The 23,391-nt window shown below is 47.3% G+C and overlaps 1 protein-coding gene and 1 long non-coding RNA gene across 4 annotated transcripts in view; one reads left to right on the plus strand and one right to left on the minus strand.

Annotated features, from left to right (window-relative positions):
- The window catches only part of LOC138245526 (uncharacterized), a 47,357-nt gene extending 38,094 nt beyond the window's left edge, over positions 1-9,263 (minus strand). The window contains exon 1 of one of the 2 annotated variants that reach the window (XR_011194135.1): positions 6,987-7,171. This is a non-coding gene — a long non-coding RNA (uncharacterized lncRNA). Of the gene's footprint in view, positions 1-6,986; positions 7,172-9,126 lie in introns of those variants that run through there. The other variant, XR_011194134.1, reaches the window with a different exon arrangement.
- The window catches only part of ACSL6 (acyl-CoA synthetase long chain family member 6), a 389,555-nt gene continuing 373,281 nt past the window's right edge, over positions 7,118-23,391 (plus strand). The window contains exon 1 of one of the 2 annotated variants that reach the window (XM_069199190.1): positions 7,118-7,314. In XM_069199190.1, coding sequence (XP_069055291.1) covers positions 7,266-7,314 — 49 coding nt within the window. In that variant the 5' untranslated portion in view covers positions 7,118-7,265. The remainder of the gene's footprint in view (positions 7,315-23,391) is intronic. The other variant, XM_069199189.1, reaches the window with a different exon arrangement.

Consider the following 23,391-nt stretch of genomic DNA (forward strand, 5'->3'; position numbering starts at 1 on the left):
CTCCATTTTCAACAAGGTACAAATTCGCTCCATACTAAACAGGTCCCTGACAATTTTTGCTACAGTAACAAAAGGTCCCATTGCATGTGTTGTAGAAGGGTGAGCCCCGATAATCGCTCCAGATCGTTCTCCCCAAGTGAATAACCATAGCATCCGAACAGCCCAAATTTGAGATTACAGATGTAAAAAAAAAAAAAAAGGCAGCAAGTTCCTCCAACGCATTCCAATCTTTCCCCACCACTGAACGTCATGGTGACTACCGGGCAATTTGAGCGAGCGTCCATAGATCTGCTTCTCCGCATACTTGGCCGCCCAATGGATAAATGAATGCCTCACCAGCCATGTGTCTACCTTGGACTGCCCAGGGCCACTCACACTGCCTGCAAAAAGAAAGAAAAATTAGTAGTGTACTGGAGCATTCCCCCCCACAATCACAACCGGGCACTTGCACACGTATCTCTCACACCACCGAGAGCTCCACCTGCCAATACTCCGAATCTGAGCCAAGTCCCAACCCAATCGAGCCACCTCAGTTGCGCCCCAATCCTGAAAGAATGAGTCCAAAATGACATGCTTCCCATCCAACCGTATGCAAGACCATTCTCAACACCGCTAACAACTGAAAAGCTGTAAGCTGCCCACCATTTGCATGATAAAATATCGCTCCAGTCGCATCTACCACTGTTTCTTCGAAAATGCACCACTCACTCACCGGACACGCATCACCAACTCCCCTCCCCAACAGCCATGCACATTTCCCAACTGGTCTGTCTTGGATTTCTTCAACCAGGTGCCCACTCTGTCTTCTTCCAATCTTGTGTCTCCATGCCGCACACCAACAGCCTTACCCACGCCCAACAATTCAGACACTCTAAGCGTACCAAAGAACAATCATGCCATGCAGAGCCTGAAGAGCGCCACCTCATAATCATCCGTGCAACAAACTGGCAGCATCTGTATCAACTCCAACAGCAACTCAAAAGTAATAGCCTCTCTCAAGACCCTGGTCGGCCCTGCCTGTACCCTCCCCCATCCTTTCAACATTTTTCCCATAATGTCATCCTTCGCCGGATCAAAACCTAAAAACAGCTTACCATAAAATGAAAACTTACCTACTATCGTCACAGGCGACAAATCTTTATGAATTGAAAACAGCACAAAATGCATTACTTTTGATTCTGGCACTCCCTGATCCTGCTTCCATCATTCCTTCCTGTTCCCCTCAAATGAGTGAAATTTCAACCAGGCCAGCAAGCAGGTCAGCCGAGTGGATGCAGCTAAAGACTCCGTGACTAGTCTAATGGCATTCATGCCCCCCACTCTCAAATCTCTGCTGGAACAGCTGTCTTGCAGTCTTCTCCACCAGGACCCAGGCTGCGAAAACGTTGCCACTGTGAACGAGACAGTGAATCCGCTATGGAATTGTTGGCCCCTGGAATGTGAGTTGCCTTAAAAATTACATTCAGTGTAAGACAAAGAAGCCTGAAACGACTCGGCAAATGCAGCACACTCAGATCCCTGGCCTTTTGCTTGTGCACTAATTCCACCATTGACATGTTATCATTATGAAACATCACTGTACGGTTGGCCAGCTTCGCTCCCCAAACCGCAAGCACACCCAGGAGTGGAAAACACTTCAGGAAAGCTTTGCTACTCCCCTGTTCCACCCATCGCTTAGGCCACGTTTCAGCAAACTAAAACCAGGAACTCCAACCGCATCCGAGAATATCTGCACTTTCCAGATTGTATCCTCCTCCTGAAAAACCATAGAGACCCCGTTGAAGTTTGCAAGGAAAGTGTCCCACACTCTGATGTCCTCCCTCACACCCATGGAAACATGTATCCCGTGATGCGGTAAAGACACACCAGACATGGCCAAACCCAATCTCCTGCAGAAAATCCCCCGCACCATTCTACATCCAAAATTAAGGAAGCCAAGCAACTGCTGCACCACTCTCAAAGCCATGATGTGCCACAGGAAAACCACAAGCACCTCTGCTTTCTCTATGGGCAGTCTAGCTATTAGTGCCACTTTGTCCAACTCAATGCCCAAGAAGTTCAAAACTCTGCTACGGCCCTCCATCTTGTCCTTGGCCAAAGGAACACCCATCTCCACAGCCAATGACTCAAAACACCTCAATGCCCTGACACATGCACCATACCCATCCTTACCCACAAACAGGAAATCATCCAGGTAGTGAGACACTGAATGATGTCCACTCGTAAAGACCCACCAGAGGAAAGTACTGAAAGCGCAGGAAACTGCACACCCCATGGGAAGGACCCTATCCACGTATATGGCCCCATCCATTTGGAGACCCAAGAAAGAACACTCAGCTGAATGAATGGGCAGTAGCCTGAAAGCCGCCTTAAGTCACATTTTGCCAACTCTGATCCCCTACCACACTTCCTGATCAAACAAATGGCATCCTACACTGAAGCCTAAACCACCTGCATATCCTTCCGAGCAATTAAATAGTTTACTGACACACCTTCTGGCCATGACAAATGATGGATAAGGAAGAACTCCCCTTTCTTCTTCTTCGGCACCACTCCCAAAAGCGAAATTATCAAATCCTTCATGGGCCACCCGTAAAAAGGGCCCAGAGTCCTCCCTTCACTGACTTCCTTACCCAATTTGTCAGCCACCACACTACGGGATTCCTTGGCCAACCACAAATTGTCAGCCCAACGCCTCACTCTTGGCCCTTGATAACCCATCCTGAAACCCTCTCGGAAACCCCACTCCATCTTCAACACTGTTTCTCCGTCAGGGTACTGCCTCCGCCAAGGCAGTAGCTTATGAAGCTTAATTGGAGTAGGCGCCCTTTTGCCCAGGAGTGCCCTGAGCCCTTCGCCCCCTAGATGCCCGCCATTGTTTGGCGGGACTGGCCAACAAGAGGCACTGCAAACCATGTGCTTCCCCTCTCACTTTGAGCATTCGTGTTTAAATTTGCATGGGTGTCACGAGCAGAAACCTTTATTCAAATTCCAGCAGACTCCTGGGTTAGCCACCAAAGGTCGCTGTGTGCCACCCACCATTGTTGGGGCAGGACGAGGCTGAAAAGGCTCGTAAGTCAACCGCAGGCCACTTGCCGTATGTGTTGATGCCGCCAACTGCGATTAAGACACCCACTGCATCCACAATTCAGAACCCACGTTCCCTCAGAGTTGGTCGGGATTCACACTCACCCGTGGGTGAAACTCCTCCTCATAACTAAGCCACACAAAACCCCCAAAGTACATTTGTGCCTTTCGGGTGATATCCATGTACTTGAACAGAGCAATGGCCCTGTCCAGATATTTGTAGCAATAAATGCTTGCATATATTAAAAATGCTGATGTCCAATTTTCCATCGTAATGGGCACTCTGTGCCCGCTCCCTATCGCCCACTTCTCCTCCTTGGACCCTTCCTTCACCTGGAAATCCCTTAACAGCTTAAACACATCCACATATTCATGCTTTGATATCCTGTTCTTCATTTTGTCAGAGACATGAGACCCGAGCAGCATTGTTAAGCCCATGCCGAAGAGCTGCTTTTTGTGCCCCCCATCCTTTTCTTCACTCTCCCCCTCCCCTTCCTTTACCTTGTACACTTCCTCAACATCTCTCCCTTTATCCACCTTAGCTGTCTCTTGACCTTGCCCTGGCATTGCTCCGTCAACAGTCTTTGGACCTGGTTCCTCCAGTACTGACCCATCACCCACCCCAACAGATTTGTATAGAACAGTATGTGTACCACTTCGTGCTGCCTCCCACGCGGACCACCACTCCTCCTTACTTTTCAGACCATCATCCTATGCCTTTCCCCCCTTCCAGCCAGGTCACCGAACATCATTGTGGTTCTTTTCTCTTGTTCCTTTTTCTTTACCGGACGTCTGTAATACATCAACTGGAGAGGGTGATGCGCCGCTGCTGTTCTCTCTATGCGGTTCTGCCTCCCTGCGCATCTGTGCCTCTCGCACTTCACCGACTTCCCACTCATCGCTGTAATTATCTTAATCAAGCTCCACCACATCGCTCTCCCAGTCATGCATCACCTTCACGGTCTCATATTGCAGCCCTCCCATGCTGTGCCTCTCTTCCATCCCCCACATGGTGTCTGCCATCCTGCACAGATGAACGCTCCCTCGCTGTAGAGAAGACCACTGCAGACCTCCCCAGTTCTTCAGACCAACGTCAATGGCACGTTTTGCGTCCCACTGTCATCGCCACCTTTCTGTCAATCTCACCTATTGGCATTGCTACTCCCAGCCCCGCCTGGCTGCACCTGACAGGTGTGTTGCTTACACTGCCAGCTCCGTAGGCCGCACCAGCCTCATGCTCCTCTGCTCCAACTTCCTGTAGTACCCAGACACAATGACCCCTTGACTCTGCCTGCCCCACTGTGTTCCGCTCTGCACTACTCTCCTTCTTCATTTGCCTTATCAGGACCACAGAGCTGTCCCTACAAAGCATCTCCCACCGGTCCTCAGTTTCTTCCACCAGCCTACGCTGCTCTCGTATTCTGGCCTCAATATCGACCTTTGACTAATCCGTGCCCTTGATCATTGTGTCCTTAGACACCGTTGTGCCTGAACCTACTGCCTGTGAGTACCCCACCCTGCGTGCCCAGGCTCTCCCCAGCCTCTGTCAATGTACCCTCTTTGGCTTCTGCCACCTCCCTTGCTTGCCAGATTACCCCTGTGGACTTACACTTTTAGAATTCTTTTTGCCATTGGAGGCCTGACCAGCGCCACTTCCAGCTCCTCTGGCAGACCCAGCTGACAGGTCCAGGGACTGGGCAGCTACCTGCAGGAATTCCAAGCCCTCCTTCTCCCCCTTGATGCCTACTGCTTCCTGCATTTGCAAACTCCCACTCTGCCCCTGCCCAGCGCCATCATGCTCGTCCCCCTGCCACCTCCTGTTGCTCTGCCGCTTCCCGGTGCACTCTGTAAGGCCCCTAGCCTTCTTTTGTGTTTGTTTTGCCTGCAGCAATTGGCATGCGGCAACGGCTGGTGCCATGCCGCTGCCTGGGCGGGGTCGGCCATCCCCACCCAGGCCTGGTCGAGAACACCAGGCATGAGGAGGTTCTCCCTCCTGCTTCCCCCAAAATGCAGAGCGTGGGGCGCACCGCCTCCGCATTGCCCTCCATCACAGCAGGGCCACACCGCGTACACCTGCCGTAAAATGTCACCAAACCCGTACCACAGAAAAGTTCTTGCGAAGCAAGAACGTCACCCGAGGAAGAGGGCTTCCCCTCCCCACCCGCCTTATTTATCCCTTTCCCCCAAAACCTTCCCCCAACCTATCCTGTCCCTATAACGCTTTCCGCGTCACGAAGGATCCTGTGGAGAGACCAGGCTGCGCCTGTTGTTCTCCATGGGGCCCTTCATGTTCATATGGTTACATGTTTGATACACTATATACATTGCAACTATTTTGAGGGCTCGGCGGGTGCACTGGATATGACAGCCAAACTAGACACTTGGCTCGTCTACCCTGTTAATTCGTTGGCCACCTCTACTGAAAAGCAAGATTCGCTGGTTGCCGAAGACGCAGCGCGTCCGTGGAGAGCGGCGCTCCAGCTGACAGCGTGCAGACAAGCGCCTCTAGCTACAACCGATAGTACACCCCCCCTCGCCATCAGAGGATGAGTCACGCTCCGGCCCTGGAGCTTGTGCGAGCGGTGCGCCAGGTCACAGATGCCTCTCTCAGGCAGCAGAGAGGTCCGTCCGACGGGCGCGCGTACGTGCGCAATCTGACGCCTAAACCCTCCCCGCATTGCACTACACAGTGGCGCTGTGTGACGAGCCACAGCTTTTGTCGTAATCTCTGCAGTGGGCGCCAAAGCTGCTTATCTCTGTGGACCTGACACGCGAGCGCGTGACGCAAGTGTCGCACCACTGATAGCTGACTCCGCAGTTAACCCTCGCAGGCCGCAATTCAAGGCATAAGGCACTGGCCTCCTCCGCATTAAAAGCAGCAGCGGTGCGGGACGCTGCTAACCACATAGCTGTGATACAGGCTGAAACTGTGTCGTAACGCAAAGTGATGCTCCCCCGCTCCGAGCTCCACCCCGCAAAACGTTTTAAGGGTCCCCTAGTTTCCCATATCGCACCCATAGGAATGGGGTGAAGGGTTGCGCCGTCCACCCCCACCCCCTTCCCACAATTCAGGGGCATGCGTCACGCACCTATTTTAGTCCTTTAAACTTGCAAAGTAATATAGGAGATCCACTGTTGAAGTCTCCCCGGATCTGTCTGCTCCGGCTTAGGACCAACGTATGTGAAATAAAAACCTGTTGTATTTAAGTGCTATGGACATGTCAAGATAATATAAGAGCCTGCTGGAATCTCCGCTCAGACTATTTACCCTTTCCGGGAGGCGAACAGTTGAGTCAATACTTACTAGTTAGGTGCCAAAGTAGACCACATTCTGTGAGATACAGTGTACAGATGATCATAATTAAATTTGAGGAATATTATACAGACCTTCTGCTCCATCACCTATGACGTAACTGAGTCTGGCCAGCGGTCACAGAAAGGAAATCAAAATTACAAATTGAGAGAAAATCCCGCTGACAAGGGACCTGGAGAGAGCATGCTGTAATTATTATAGGATATAGTTAAAAAACACTCTGTTACAAAAATGTAACGAATAACTAAACACACTGCCCAGGCCCGTGGGTTTGCCACTAAGTGTCACTTCTGAATGCCACGTGCCCCGTGACTAGCAGCTGTTAATATGCAGTATTTGCAAACCATAATTCTGTAAGCAGGAAACGGGGATCCTCATTTCAGAAGTGTAACGGACCCACCCCATGAGACTTAATAATATATTAATGGCCACTGCTGTAAGCGCGGGCTAGGGGCCGGCTGCCCCGTGAAACAGCAGCCAGGGGGGATTAATGACGACAAACCGGAGATCCGAGCTCGGTGCGGATTACTTCGGGCGCTGCTGACGCACTGCGCCCCAGCCCCGCCAGCGGGTGACATTCACTTACGCCGGAAGGCCCTTGAGGCGGGGACCGTCCCTCCCGTGCGCATCCCGGGGTTAGCAGGTCGGTGCTGGGGGCCAGGACCGCCGGGGGAGGCCGGCCTTGCTTCCGGAGCAGGGGTGCCGAGCAGCCCCCGCAGGGACCCGCAGCTCCGGGGCGGGCTCTCGGCGGCGGGAGCTCTGCGGCTGTGCGGCCTGCAGGGGGCGGTGTCTTCCAGCTCTCCGCCCGCTCTGCGCAGTGAGCGCTCCCTCCTCTCCCACACCGGTCCATGCCGCAGCCGGAGACATGCTCACCTTCTTCCTCGTGTCCGGGGGCTCCATCTGGCTGCTGATGGGTGAGTGCGCCGTCGCAGGCGGTCCTTGCTATTTCTAAGCCTTCTCGCACGTTTTGTGCAGCACCTTTCCATTTTTGATGCGGGGATTACTAGGTGATAAGAGCAGCGAGTGGGCGTGTGGATTTGTGCGCAGCATCCCGGGAGCAGAGGGATATTTTTGAATTGACCTTAGGAAAATACGCTCAGCGGTTCACCAATTTCACTGCAGCACAGCCTCGCCGAAGAACCTAAGGTGTGTTGGAAGACGCGAATGTCTAATCTGTCTAGAGGTGTGCAAGTGGGGCAAAAGAGAGGAATTTACACACATAACAGGCCGAGCAAAGTATGTGTACGCGTCCCTCCACTCGTGTATATTATTAGCTATACCGTTGCCACCATTCACTGTACTGGTGCTGATATGTAACTAGTACGGTAACATCTGATTTTTGGGGAATCGTCATTGCCGTCAGTAATTCCTAAATGCACAGTCGTATAGACCTGAAAACCCACGTCTCCGAATTCCAAACGTTTCCAATTACAGTGTAATGCATTGACAGAGGAACATGATTCCGGAATTACTCCGGAATTACTAAATCGCCCTGTCATGAGAAGCGGCACCTTCAGTACTCGGTACGCTCAGCTCCCCTTGGTGATGTGCTGCTGCCAGGGAAATCAGAGAGCAACTTTCACACGCACGGAGGTAGCTATCTCACTGCCTGGGATGACGGAACTTTCTACTAACCATGGGGAAATGACGTGGCCAATTTTGGCACTGGGGAACCCCAGTTCGAGTGCCAGCCTCGGCTGAACATCCTGGGGTTCAGGGCAAATAAGTTATTATTCTCCCTGTGCCTAAAACATGTGGGTAGTGTAAGCTGGTTCTCGTGCAAAATGCCATGATGCCCTTGGGCCAAGTCCTCATTACATACAACTGACACAAGTAAAGCAAAATAACATTAGTTCATAACACTGCATACAGTGAATTCATTATGTCCACAGTTGCGTTTCTATAACTTATGTTGAATGTAAGAGTCAATTACCGAATCTGATCATATTTTTTTTCAAAAAACGACCTTGTTGCATGTGTCGCTGCTGGTTGTCTACTCGGGAGCAAGGAGTGAAACATTGAGGGTGTTATTTTATTAATGTGTTTTTAATACTAGAATGCATCCGCTTTTGACCCTTGCAGCATGCAGCACTCCTCCCTACTGGCTTGTTGGCTGGTGCACTCAGTATCATTACCAGTGTGGCAGCTAATAGGCCCCAGCATTGATAGTGTCCTCTACTACGGCATTCTTTGCTGCTGGAGCTAGGACTGTCGACAGGCACTGCAGCGCACACAAGGCTTTGGTGTTTCACTGAACGTGGAAATGGCCCAGGCCAATGTACAAGATGTTCTTGGTCCCGCATACAGGATCCTAGCAGGCATTGCAGAACTGAAATATCAGTTAATTTCATTGCAAACATTAGCATGACTTCGATGAGATCTATGTGTTTGTAATCTTTATTTCTTTGATTGCACAGCCTACAACTTGGGGCCCAAAACAGTTTAGATTTTTTTTTTCTTTTGTTTGGTTTGAATAGATATCTATGATCAAATATCAGTGATATTGTAATCTTTCCCTTTCCCAAGTTAGGACTAAAAATTCATATAAAGGAATCAAAATGAAATCCCTCTATCCTCAGGTGCCACAAATCTAGGCATACAAACAGAAAAAAACAGAAGTGGGGATTTAAATAAGAAGGGCAGAGGAGCGGCTTGCGGCGCTTTTTCTTGGGAAGGAGTGGTATGTGTGGAGTGGAAGGATTAATTTTGAAAAAACAAAACCTTACCTGCATCGCTGCTGCCATCATCACCGTGCCACTCCTCTGCTGCAGCTTCAGGCAGAGGCTCCCAGCCTGCCCTGCAGCTAATCCAAACGCTGCTGATAGATTTCGGATTGGCTGGACTGCCCAGCCAGGACGCTCCCAGGCAGACCAGGAGCCCGTGCCTTTTCTCTCCAGCCCAACAACACAGTGCTGGGCTGGAGAGAGCACAGTCACATGTGTGTTTGGCTGGCCTGAGACAGCCGGCCAAACATACATGTGCATTGAGGGGGAGTGCTGAACACTCGCCCTCTGTCCCCGTCAGAGCTTGTGGCCCCACCTCTCTTACTACAAAACGATAATAAACACAGTTTATTATCGTTTTGTAGTAAAAGTTTTGTAGCTGGTGCTGGGGGGGGGGGGGGGTCAACGCTCCTCTGCCATAGCGGAGGAGCCGCACATGGAAGGACGAATTGAGGAGGGTGGAGAGGGGGTAAGTCGCAAGGCAAATACACAGGTAGACTGTGTTGTATTGCAACATTTATATAGAGCTCACTACCCCCTCATGGGGCACTGAACCACTTGCCTACATGGGTAGCATGCTACACTATGAAGGGTGTGTAGTATGAAGGACGTTGTCTTTTCCATGCTGTGCGTGATGACCACTTAGGTGCAGTTGTCATGTTATGGGACACAATGCATAGCAGTGTAGTGGATGATGTAGTGTCAAACACAGGCGCACAGTTTCTGGTTTTCAGTATGCTGGTAGGTTTGAACAGCTCTGCACGCCCCTTTATGGTATGCCTTATGATATAGTCTGTTTAGCTTATTCCTGCACTTGGTTGTTCAGTCTGAGATTTTGTGTTTTAGTTATGTTCCTGAGCTTGCATGGTTGGAGGCAGGAAGATGCGGGGAGATCTGTCAGGCTGGGCATTTTTACTATCATCCCATTTCTGAGTGTCTTTGTGAGATGTAAAGTAGTGTGTGTGTGTGTGTGTGTATATATATATCGGTGGACTATATTAAAGTCCTCTAAATTGTGAAATGTGTGACAGATCTCTTTAATTATTCCATGCCTGTTCATTTGCTGATGTTTGGTTTTTGGCTGTACAGTGCTGATGATGGACAACCGTCATAGCAGGTATGTCTTATGTGAATTTAAGAGGTATAAGTTATAATTTGCTGTTGACCACTGCATATACACATCTTAGTGTTACTGTGGGACATAACTGTTATAAATGCAAGTACACAACTATATAATGTTACAGTGAACCGTAGGTCAGCCTTTCTTAGCTCACCTGCAGATCAAAAGCAATTTGCTGGTTGAGTTGTTTTCAGTTTGTGGGTTGTAAAACTGAGGATTGTGCTTGAGAGTGCATCTGTTTTCTGGGCTCTTTTGTCGGAATGTGGGTGGTGCAGTTATCTAGGCAATAGCCATGTTTTCAGCTGTCTTCAGAAATGTATGTGCACCTGAGTGCTTCTAATGTTGGCTGGCAGTCAGTCACTTTCAGAGCTTGGCGGCTTGTACTAAGAAAGCAATGCACCCTGCAGATTTCTTATAGTAAGGTGGTATGATGATAAATTGTTTACGCCTAGAGCGGAGTGTTCTGTTTAGTTTGTATTGCTTGAATTTTAACTTGTAGGTATAGCGGTCCTTTTCCTCTGGAGGTTCTGTGAACAATGCAGATTGCTCTGAACATTGCCCTTCGAGCTATAGGTAAATAGTGGAGCACCAGAGTCATGCGATCTCTTGGGCGAAGGCAAAGAAGCAGCCTTGCAGGTTGATGAGTTGTATTTTGAGTATGCTGAATTTAGATGCACCAAGGTGAAGGCTGTTGGTATAGTCAAGCTTGGAAGTTTCAAATGTGAGGAAGACTTGCAGTTTATATTGATATGCACAGGATGGGATGATGCAACATAGTGTTTTCATTGTGTAGAAGGCACACTTTGTGATGTTGTAAACATACAGTATCAAGGTCAGATCTGAATCCATGGTTATTCTTAGGTTTCTAACTCCTTTTTAAGTTATTAGAGGGACTTCAAGTTCCTTAGGCCATATGGCAGTAGCATTTACTTTTGCTGTTATCCACAGATCATAATCTCTATCTTTGCAGCATTGAGCTTTAGATAGTTATTTATAATCAATGTTTTTATGGAACTGAGGCAGTAATAAAGCTATGAATTGTAGAGGCCTCAGAGGCAATCCACTGTTGAAATGATTTGGGGGCCATCAGCATAGTTGTAACAGATGAGGTTGTGTGATTTAATCAGATTTGGTAGGGGGTTAGATAGATGTTGATTAATAGATGGGATATTGCAGACGTCTGATGAATGCTACAGTGTTGTGTGTGAGGAGGTGGTGTGAAAGGTGGCAGGTAGTCTACACTTTGGCCCTCATTTAGACTTTGGCAGTCTTTTTCAAAGACCGCCAAAGCCACGGGCGCCAGAAGGCCGCCAGTGCTGGCGGTCTTCCACCCACCATATTACGAATACTGCAGGATTTCTGCCACATTTTGGGTGGAAATTCAGCAGTAGTTGTGCTGGCGGGTGAAGGCACATGGGCGGTTACACCACCGGCCCGCCAAAACGACTCTAACAGCCGTATTACGAGCAGTAATACGGCCTGGGGTGTCTTGATGGCGGGGCGCTGCCGGCAGTGGAAGCGCCAGTTCCCTGCTGGACGACCTCCTCCGGATAAGGTGAGTCAGGCGTCCAACAGGTGAGGGGTGGGAGGGTGGCGGGTGTTGTGTATGAGTGGGTGTTTGCATGTGTGTGTATGCATGTGTGTATTTAAGTATGAGTGTTGAAGTGAATGCGTGTATGAGTGTTGAAGTGAATGCATGTATGGAGGCATGTGAGTGAATGCATGTATGAGTGTTGAAGTGAATGCGTGTATGGATGCTTGTGAGTGAATGCGTGTATGTCAGTGTTGGTGAACGAGTATGTGGGGTGAGTTTGGGTGTCTGTGTGTGCATGTATGCAGGGTGTGTGTGGGTGTCTGTGTGCCTGTATGCTCGGAGGGGGGTAGGGATTTGGGGATGCTGTACCTGAAAGGGGGGGTGGGAGGGGAGACATTTGCCGGTGACAGGGAAGAAATTCCCTCTGCCTCTCCGCCAGGGTTTTCGTGGCAGTGCTACCACCGCGGAAACCCTGGTGGACAGCTGGCTCAAAATACCACCGGCAGTCTTCATAGGACTGCCGGGTCGGAGCTGCTCATCTCTGGCCTGAAGGGTCCAACCATCAGTGGGGATGTGGTGGGTTGGCAGAGGCCAACCCGCCACACTCCTAATGTGACTGTGCACTTTTTCACCGCTGACCAGTGCTAAAGTGCCTGTGCTCCGTCTAAAACATGGTAACATTGGATTCTCCTTGAAAGTCCCTTTTAAAGTGCACTATGTGTGCCCGTGTCATGTACGTCAAATGTTACTAGTGGGCCTGCAACACTGGTTGTGCCACCCACTGCAGTAGCCTTTCAAATATGTCTCCATTGCTAGCCTGCGTGTGCAGTTTAAACTGCCATTTTGACCTGGCAGGTGTACCCACTTGCCAGGGCCAAACTTTCCTTTTTATTTAGTACCTGTGAGTCACCCCTAAGGTAGGCCCTAGTTTGCCCCACGGGCAGGGTATTTAAAAAGTTTAACATGTCCAGATAGTGAAAAACTCTTAAATTCGTGTTTCCCTATTGCACAGACTATCTATCCGAAAGGCTAGCATTGAGGTTGCCTTAAAGCATCGTTTAAGTGAAATATGGAGTTTGATGTCGCTGGACTCAGAGTAAAAAAAAAAAAAAAACATCTTTTGATAAAGGTGTTTTTTTAAATCACAGGCCTGAAAAAGCCACTCTTAGAAAGTTGATATTTTCTTACTTTAACCCCTTCTCGGCCAGGCATTTCCCCCCTCAGGTGGCAGGCCTTTTTTTGGCTATTTGGGGCAGTTCGCGCTTAGGCCCTCATAACTTTTTGTCCACATAAGCTACCCACTCCAAATGTGCGTCCTTTTTTCCCCAACATCCTAGGGATTCTAAAGGTACCCAGAATTTGTGGGTTCCCCTGAAGGAGAGCAAGAAATTAGCCAAAATACAGCGAAAATGTTGTTTTAAAAAAAAAAGAAATGGGGAAAAAGGGCTGCATAAGAAGGCTTGTGTTTTTTTCCCCTGAAAATGGCATCAACAAAGGGTTTGCGGTGCTAAAATCACCATCTTCCCAGCTTTCAGGAACAGGCAGGCTTGAATCAGAAAACCACATTTTTCAACACAATTTTGGCATTTTACTGGGACATACCCCATTTTTACCATTTTGTGTGCTTTTAGCCTCCTTCCAGTTAGTGACAGAAACAGGTATGAAACCAATGGTGGATCCCGGAGATCTAAACATTTCTAAAAAGTAGACAACAAGGGGTCATTTGTGTAGATCCTACAAGGTTATCCTACAGGAAATAACAGCTGAAATAAAAAAAAAATTAAAATTGAGCCGAAAAAAACAGCCATTTTTCTCTACGTTTTACGTTAACTTTTTCCTGCAATGTCAGATTTATGAAAGCAATATGTTGTTACGTCTTCTGGTTGTGGGGATATTTAGGGCTTGTAGGTTCATCAAGAACCCTAGGTACCCAGAGCCAATAAATGAGCTGCACCTTGCAATGGGGTTTCATTATATACCGGGTATACAGCAATTCATTTGCTGAAAAATAGAGAGTGAAGAATAGATATCAAGATGGGCACAAGATAAGATGTTGAGAAGCAGTGGTTGTTTGCACATCTCTGAATCCTGGGGTCCCCATACTAGCATGTGAATTACAGGGCATTTCTCAAATAGTTGTCTTTTTTACACACTGTCTTACATTTCGAAGGGTAAAATGTAGAGAAAGACAAGGGGCAATAACACTTGTTCTGCTACTCTGTGTTCCCCCAAGTTACCTGATAAAAATGGTACTTCACTTGCGTGGGTAGGCCTAATGCTCGCGACAGGAAACGCAACATGGACGCATCACATTTTTACATTGAAATTTGGCATGTTTTTTGCAAAGTGCCAAGCTGTAGATTTTGGTCTCTAGCTCAGCCGGCACCTAGGGAAACCTACCAAACCGGTGCACTTTTCAAAACTAGACACATAGGGGAATCCAGAGTGGGGTGCCCCGTGGGGCTCTTACCAGGTTCTATTACTCAGAATCCTTTGCAAACCTAAAAAATTGGCCAAAAAACACTTCTTCCTCACATTTTGGTGACAGAAAGTTCTGGAATCTGAGAGGAGCCACAAATTTCCTTCCACCCAGCATTCCCCCAAGTCTCCCGATAAAAATGGTACCTCAGTTGTGTGGGTAGGCCTAGTGCCCGCGAAAGGAAATGCCCTAAAACACTGTCTGGACACATCAAAATTATCAAATACAAAACTACCTGTTTTTGCGGGGGCATCTGCGTTTTTGGTCCTGGGCTCAGCAGCCATCCAGGGAAACCTACCAAACCCAGACATTTCTGAAAACTAGTCACCTGAGGGAGTCCAGGGAGGTGTGACTTGCGTGGATCCCCCAGTGATTTCTTACCCTGAATCCTCAGCAAACCTCCGATTTAGCTAAATAAATCACACTTTTCACACATTTCTGTGTGGGATCACCCCACCAGGACAAATTTCCTACCATCCAATGTTCCCCTCTGTCTCCCGGTAAAAATGATACCTCACTTGTGTAGGTGGGCCAAGTGCCTGTGATAGGGAAGAGCCAAAAACATGTTGAAATTGAGGGGGAACCAAAGCGGGTCCAAAAGAGTAGTTTGAAAAAAAGAATTTTAGGCTGACAAGTGGGGCAGAATTTTTATCGGTATAGGTAAGACAATGCTAAGTGGTAGGAATTTTGTGGATTCCTGCAGATGCCGGAAGGTTTCATCACAAAAGTGTGGAAAAAATGTGTGATTTCCAGCAAAGTTGGAGGCTTGCAGGGCATTGTGGGTAAGAAAATAGTGCGGGGTGCATATGAAGCACACCACCCTGGACTCACCCAACTGTTTAGTTTTTAGATGTGTCTAGGTCTTGTGGATGTTTACAGCGTCCCAAAGTCCAAAAAGTGCAGCCCTCACCATTCCAAGTGGGACGATTCTGAGAGTTAGCCAAGCTCTCATGGCCCAAATGTAAAACCAAAACCCAAAATAATCAAATGTCTTCTTGCTTGCTGTGGGATAAGATGTTTTGGTGTGCGGGGGGGAGCTGAAAGACTGTTACCCCCTTCAGTTGGGATGGGGGCATAACCATGCCTATACTGGTTGGTAGCCACCACCGCACTATTTTTCTTTCTTTTTTTATTTCCTGGCATCTAGAATACTTTCTGCCCCACCCCCCGGGTGTGGATCGGGGTAATTTCCCCATCTGCCCACTGGTGGGCAGAACAACTTTGGCCCCATTTATTTGGGGTGGGGGAATGGCCAACCCCCCCCCACCCTCTTATTTCGAAAAAAAATCTTTCCTGGTCTGTGGTGGGCTTACTGCCCCCTTGGGGGCAGATAGGCCTTCCAAAAATAGGCCAATCTGCAGCCAAAGGGAGCAGATATGGCCAACAGTAATGTGCCCCCATGGGGAGCTACGCTTGGCCAAGGGGCTGCCCCACCCCCAAACAAAACACACACACACCAATCCCTGGTGCCTAGGTGGTTTTCGGCCTAAAGGAAATAGGCCAATCTGCCCTCCAGGGAGCCGACCCTTGCCTAAGGGGTCGCTACCCTTATCAATATATTTAAAAAAAAAAAACCCTGGTGTCTAGTGGCTTCTGCCCCCCCGGGGGCAGATCAGCCTAATTAATATAGGCTGATCTGCTCCGGGGTCAGGGGGTGCAGAAAAGGCCTAATAAAAAAATGGCCCCCCTAAGGGGTCTCTCCCCTTATCAATATATATATATATATTTAAAAAACCATCCCTGGTGCCTAATGGCTTGTGCCCCCCCCGGAAGCAGATCGACCTAATTAATATATTCCGGTCTGCCCCCACGGGGCAGTAATGGCCTTATAGTAAACTACCCCTGGGTTGGGGAGCGATCCATGCCCAAGGGGCTGCTCCCCTTCTTTGTTTACCTATGGTAAACAAACATCCCTGGTGTCTATTGGGCATTCGTGCAGCACGATCCCTATGCGATCGTGCTGCAGGAATGCTCAGAGAGACATGCAAAGGGAAGGAAAATCCTTTCCTTCCCTTTTCATGCCTCTCTGCCCCCCGTACCGAGGAGAAACAAATCTGTTTCTCCTACTTGGTCGCGCTGGAGGCATAGCTTCCAGCACGACGGGATTTGACCTCTGATGAGGTCAGCGCACTGACGTCATCAGACGTCACTGAGGGGGTGGGGGAAGGGAAGTGATTCCCCTTCCAGCCCTACCCTGGGGGTGGGAGGGTGGGCGGAGACCCTTGGGGGGAGCGCCAGTGCTTCCCCCGAGGGTCAGTCCCAGGAAATAATGGTTACATCCGTGGTGCCTCAGGGCCGCGCCATCGGACGTAACCATTACGTCGGTGGCAACCAAGGGGTTAACCAGTTTAGATTACAGCTACATTTGTGCATTCTTTCCAGACAGCCACACACAGGAAGGGTTGGGTGTGACAGGAGATACATCTGCATACTGATAATCATCCTGGGAAGGTAGAGGAAGAGGCTGTACACACTTGCATCTGAATAGGATGTGTCCTGCCCTCACACAAAGGGCTGATTACCCTCTACTGGTAGTCTGGAGCCAGTGCTGGGTTGAAAAGAAACCCTGTGCACTTCAGAGAACTCTTTCGAAGTTATCCCTATATCAGAGGCCATTTTGGGTGTAGGTACTGGGCCTCTAACACCATATACTTAGAACACTTCTGGCTTGAGGACATTCTACCAGGAAAAAGGACCGCTGGGCTCTCAGGAGGGACTGCCTGTCTGCTGTTTGCTCTGCTGTGTTGGCCTGATGCCTGCTACGTGGGGTGAGAGAACGTGATTGAACTCACTACATCCTGCAATCTAAAGTGTCTCGAAAGGCCTTATTGAGCTTGCCTCCTGGTTCTGCAGTTTCAGGGATACCAAAGACTTCACCAGCATCTTGCTACCAGCACTTGGGCTCCTCTGCTGTGACTCCTTCCCTGCCAGGTGGTGCCAAATCCAGTCCTGGGTCATTGGAGGTGAGTGTGGTGCTGCAATACAAGAACTGATGCAACAACACTGGCATGTCACTTGGAACTGATGCATCCCACTGCAGAAACGCTGCTTTACTGCTGCAAGCACCAAAGCAATAGACACTGCTCCCTGACTGCATGTCCCAGCAACCCTGACTTACAATGCTACCCCAGCTTGGCCGGCGCAGCACCAATGCATCAGAACCAGTACTCATTACTTCTGGACATCGATGCATCAATGATGTTGCCCAATCAGGAAATGATGCATCACCTGCAAGCACAACGCATCCCCTCCTCTGAATCAACATATCATCACCTAGCATTGACACAACAAAAGTAGCCAGAGGGTCTGCGTGACTTCTGTACCTGGCCAACGCTCCATTGCGGTCAGACTGCACTTTTGGGTTTGATTCAGTCTAGTGTGACCAGATAGTTTTGTTTGGAGCTATTGTCTTCCAAGCACTGCATTTTGATTTAAACTTGTGAAAATTCATAACTTGACTTGTGTATGTTGATTATTTGTTTTTGTTTGTTGTAATTTTGGCTTTGTTTGACTCAGGTAGATATTGGCTATTGTTTTCTAAACTGGCGTGGAGTCCTTGTGTGGTGTTTTTACTGTGTTACTGCATGTGTGTGTGCGTGTGCGCACATACTTTACACATTGTCTCTTTAGTTTAGCATGATTGCTCTGTGATATGCTACCAGAAGGTGAGCACAGATAAACTTTAAGTGTGTATTTTACTTGCCCTGACTAGGATTGTGGTCCATACTTGGACAGAGTGCAAACCTCTGCCAAGTAGAGACCCAATTTCTATCAGTGACTCAGTTGTCGAAAGTTAGTATGTCTTTCGGCCATATGTTTATGGAGGTTTTTCAAAGTGGGAGTTGAGTTGGTGGATGTCTAGTTTATTGCTTTTTAAAAAAAAATGTATTTATTTTTTATTGCACACAAAAGAATACATAAAAAACAACCATCAATCTTGTCATCGAAACATTTCAGTCATAATCCATATAATCATTGAAATGACTCTAATATCAAAATAATTTCCTTAATCATCATCCCAACTGCTGATTCATTAACCATTGTGAGAACGGGGTACAGATTTTTGCCTCCCTCCTTCGACCTGCCTTACCTTTGCAGGCGTACAAGCTAATCTCCAAATAATACACTGAAAGTAATTGAGCCCACCATTGATAATAAGCTGGGGATACATTGAAAGTAGTTGAGCCAGCCATGATGTAGAGCTGTATTGCATCTGATTGACGTTACCCAATCAGATGCGATACAGTTCTGCATCACGGGCATAGCCAAAAACGCAAAACATTGAAATTGACCCACACACTCCTGTTCATCAATCTTGAATAATACAAATTGAGGCATTAAACATGTTCCCTGATGCAGAACAACTTCCAAAAATTAGAAATATCTGTTTTAAATGCTACTAGCCTATCGCAGCTAAAACATATGACATAAGTCTGCTCTTGTACTATCACATCGTTGGTAGTTGACACCAACAGTACGTCCCCATTTAGATATTTTAGCGAAGGAGTAATATAAATTAAATAATGTCTTATAAAGCTGCGCCAATGATCCAGAAGAGAGCAATACCAACTAGCACACTTTCAAAGAAGCTAAAATTGATGTTTCACTAGAGCCAATCCGTCGACTTCAGTTCTTGTTTCCCCAGATCGTCTTGCATAAATTGCATGAGGAGCGGATAGAAATTACTTATATTGCAATCCGTTGGACTCTCAAGCAGCTCCATAATTGGAGATTTCTCCCCACAAGGGCTCTCCCTGGAAACTGTCATCAATAAATCTCGAATTTGAAGAAATTTAAAAAGTCTCTACTGTCAAGGAAGAATTCCTCTTTCAGGTCGCTAAAAGATTTAATTTGTCTATCGAAAAAGAAGTTGCCAATTTTTCGAGCGTTTTCTTGTGCCCCACTTAATATAATAATTATCATGAAAAATCTCAGGAAGAATTGGGGTATTTCTCAGTGGTGTGTAATAACTGAGACAACCAATTCCTATTACATGCTTTATCTGCAGCCATAATTTAAACACAGCCCTTACTGTTTTAAATTTGGCTTTTTTGAAGTAGCTTGGCTCCACTATTCTCAGAAAAGCAGCAATGGCTACATCACCCCAAATCATGCTATGAGTAGGCGTGGGAGCTTCCCCTAACACTTTACGGGTATAATCTGGTATAGTTAATGTTTGGATACATTGTAAGGCGGCAGCCCAATAATAATTTCTGAAGTTGGGGACAGCCCATTCGCCCCTCTCTCTTGGTAACACTAAATACGAGCTTTAGCAAATTACCATATAAAACCACTTACTATCTGTTCCATACGTTTAAACCAGTTTTGTTAAAATTCCAGTGGGATGATCCTAAAGAAGTTCTTAACCTTGGGGAGCAAGAGCATTTTGATGACATTGCATCGCCCTACTATAAAAAGATGCAAATTGTTTATACAATATAATTGTCTCTTAGTCTTGACTAACACTGGGGCCAAATTATTTTCCACTGTGGTTCAAGTTAACTGCTATCTCAACCCCCAGATATTTAACTAGTTCAGTCTTCTATTCATCACCCAGACATATCCATTTATTAGTCAAAATCTGACACTCTGAAGACTATGGGCCTCATTATGACCCTGGCGGGCGGCGGAGGCCGCCCGCCAGGATGCCGCCCTCCAAAATACCGCGCCGCGGTCAAAAGACCGCGGCGGGTATTACAAGTTTTCCCCTGGGCTGGCGGGCGGTTGCTGAAAAACCGCCCGCCAGCCCAGGGGAAAACGACCTTCCCACGAGGATGCCGGCTCGTAATCGAGCCGGCGGAGTGGGAAGGTGCGACGGGTGCAGTGGCACCCGTCGCGTATTTCAGTGTCTGCAAGGCAGACACTGAAATACTTTGCGGGGCCCTCCTACGGGGGCCCCTGCCGTGCCCATGCCATTGGCATGGGCACGGCAGGGGCCCCCAGGGGCCCCGCGACCCCCCCCACCGCCATCCTGTTCATGGCGGCTTTCCCGCCATGAACAGGATGGCGGTAGGGGGGGTCGGAATCCTCATGGCTGCGGAGCGCGCTCCGCAGCCATGGAGGATTCACACGAGCAGCGGAAAGTCAGCGGGAGACCGCTGACTTTCCGCTTCTGACCGCGGCTGAACCGCCGCGGTCAGAATGCTCGTTGGAGCACCGCCAGCCTGTTGGCGGTGCTCCCGTGGTCGGTGGCCCTGGCGGCCACCGGCCGCCAGGGTCAGAATGACCCTCTATATGTCTAGTTTTTTCCATTGTCTGTACAAGCTTTTGCTGTGGTTGGTTTTTGGCGCCTTCGAAGTGTTGTCATTGATGGGTGTTTTGATCTTGAAATTGATGATGTTATGGTCACTCCAGTTTACAGCAGAGTTTTCTGTAACTGTGGCTTGTCCTTAGGGTGCAAAAAAAGCATCCAGGGTGTGTCTTGCACAGTGAGTTGGGCCACAAGCCATTTGTTGGATGTTGGAAGCTTCAAGATTGGTATGATAACTGTGGTGTGGTTAAATTCTTCTTGTTCTTCTTGTCAAACGATATGTTGAGGTCATGTAGAATCTATAGATTTGAGTGGTCCAGATGGGTGTTGGTTATTGAACAAAGTAAGACATCTTTTAAGTTGGTATTGGTGCATGGTGGTCTATATAATAAAGGAAGGCATGAGTTCTACTTGGACGGTGTGACATATCATCATCAAGGATTCACAGCCGCCCTTTTTGAGGTTTTCAACTGTATTTCCATGTTGTCCAGCAGTGCCAAATCCTTCTGTGATATTGTTTCTGATTCCTGCAGCTGCAGAATGGGATACAGTCATTGACTTACGAAAACATTTTTTTCTATTCTTCTTCATGAAGATAGTCAATATGTGTTTGCATTTCAGTTGCATAATAAAGCTTATGTTTGGTGTCAGATCCCACAATGGTGTAAAGAAAGTCCCTCAATTTTTAGTCGCATCCTAAATAAATATTTGGAAGTTTGCAGCTACACTGTAATTCAGAGCTAGTGCAGTACACAAATGTATCTCTATGATCCTGCCTGTGTGACTCGGGAAAGACAGACAGAGGCTAGGGAACATCTGGAGAAATCTCCTAAAGCTGTGCTACAAAAGCTGCAGCGATTGAGAAAAAACACAAGTTATGTTTGAGGAGGCTACACTGGTGCTGTTTTGTTGAGGTTAGCACTGCTGTGGCTGCTGTTCCAGTGGAGGCAGTCTAGCATAGAAATCGTGGATAATATGCTACAATCAGTCTAAAAATATGCAACTAGTTATAATTTGACAGGGCAGTAGGTTTGTCTTTATTCACGTCATCAGCGTTGTAAGTCAATAGGTATGCCAAAAGGTAGACTGATTAATCTTTAGGTTGCTCATCAAATGGACTGATAAGATTATGCTTGAGATGTTCATCCAAATCCTATGTAAATCAGGGTTGGGCCTCTGTTAAGTGGAGACAAGGCCAGAGCATATGCATTCTGCATATATAGAAAAAAAGCATTTGGTGCTACAGTCTCTAGGTTAATAATAATATAATTACTACAATTTCATAATGTACTCTATTTGTCTGGTATCTGGTTGCTTATAAAAGGCATTACTGATTATCCAACTCAATGGTACACGTGTTGGATGTGTCAATAGCATGAGGTATTTCTATTCACTTATTATTTGTCTCTCTTATTTGGACTTGTCAGCCAGTTTCCACATTGGTCTACCCTATCGTGCTGTTGTCTCAGAATCCCTTTATTAGTAACATATATGCATTACTCTTCTCAGTAAGATTTGAGTAAGGCATGTCTATAATGTGTGTGCCTCCCGTACTTCAGAACTACTGCAAAATACTACATTTGTGAGTAGCATATAAGAGATACTTATCTAAGAGTATGGGCTGTTCTGATGGGTTTACATAGTCCTAATAGCATTACCTCAGCCTCTGCTTCCAACTAACTGTAGAAACTCAGGAGAAAGGCAAGGGTAACAGTGCTCCTGAACATCATGATGCTAAGTGCAGCACGGTCAGAAACCGTTCCCTGCAGGGCCTCCTCAGAAAGTACATTGGAATGACGTGCGCCAGAAGGTGAATATCATTAATACTCATAATAAATGCGATAGAGTATTGCCCGCCAAACCCTTGATCCGCTCACCTCATTTAGAGACAAACTGACCTTATGTATTCAGTCAACAGAGTCCCCCTTGGCTCCATCAGTGGAATACTTTCTCTGAAGTTCCGACAGTCTAGGGATCATCAGAGGAAGAACATTAAACCGCCCATCCTATTTAGGGTAGATGGTGTAATGTTTTTTTTTTTTTGTCTGTCACCATCAGGAAAAATTTGAAGGTGAGGGACAAAAAAAAATGACCTCCACTAACTGGGTGAAATCTCCCAGGATATGGAAGTCCTTAGTGTTTTTAGTTTTTCAGAAACAAACTCCTGCTTTGAGAAAACTGTTTCTGGAAAACAAAAAAATATAAAAAGTTTGGTGAACAGCCATTAAAAACCACAGCGTCCGTCCACCAAACTGTTTGTACATTCAAGAGGCACAGCAGTAATTGTGGTTCCTTTTGAAATACAGACATGATTACTGTGCCGGTGGTGATCACTAAATATGATGGACTCTAGTCCTTTAGGATGGTGGTGGTCACATTGTTCACCACCTTGGCAGACGGAGTATTGTCTGTAAAATTCTAAATTGGGCCCTAAGTGATGTTGCCCAGGGAAGAGTCATCTGGCCACCTCTTCCTCCAACACTCTACAAAAGTTGCAATAGTGTGGAATACCATTCAAAGCTTCTCTCTGTTCCACTTTCACTATTAAAGTGATATTGGAGCTTTTAACGTTGACTAATACTTTAAAAAAAGTAGTCAGCATTGCACCAGCACACAGAAGATGCACGAGACGTCTGCCTAATACTCAACTTGACTTAAGTGGTAGATAGAGCTAGAAAGCATTACGAACACTCCACTATCTATGCCTCTTTTCACATCATGTCAAATTACAATAAACACAAGTAACAATTTTCTCTCAAGAGCCTTAAAATGTGAAGCTGCAGTGATGATGCTATGCTATGCGAGCAATTTAGGTTTGCATTATAGTGAGGAAAAGCAGGTTTGCATCTCATTTAATAAAATATGTTACGTTTTGATGTTCATAA

Source organism: Pleurodeles waltl, chromosome 7 (genome assembly GCF_031143425.1).
Source record: "Pleurodeles waltl isolate 20211129_DDA chromosome 7, aPleWal1.hap1.20221129, whole genome shotgun sequence".
Lineage (NCBI taxonomy): Eukaryota > Metazoa > Chordata > Amphibia > Caudata > Salamandridae > Pleurodeles > Pleurodeles waltl.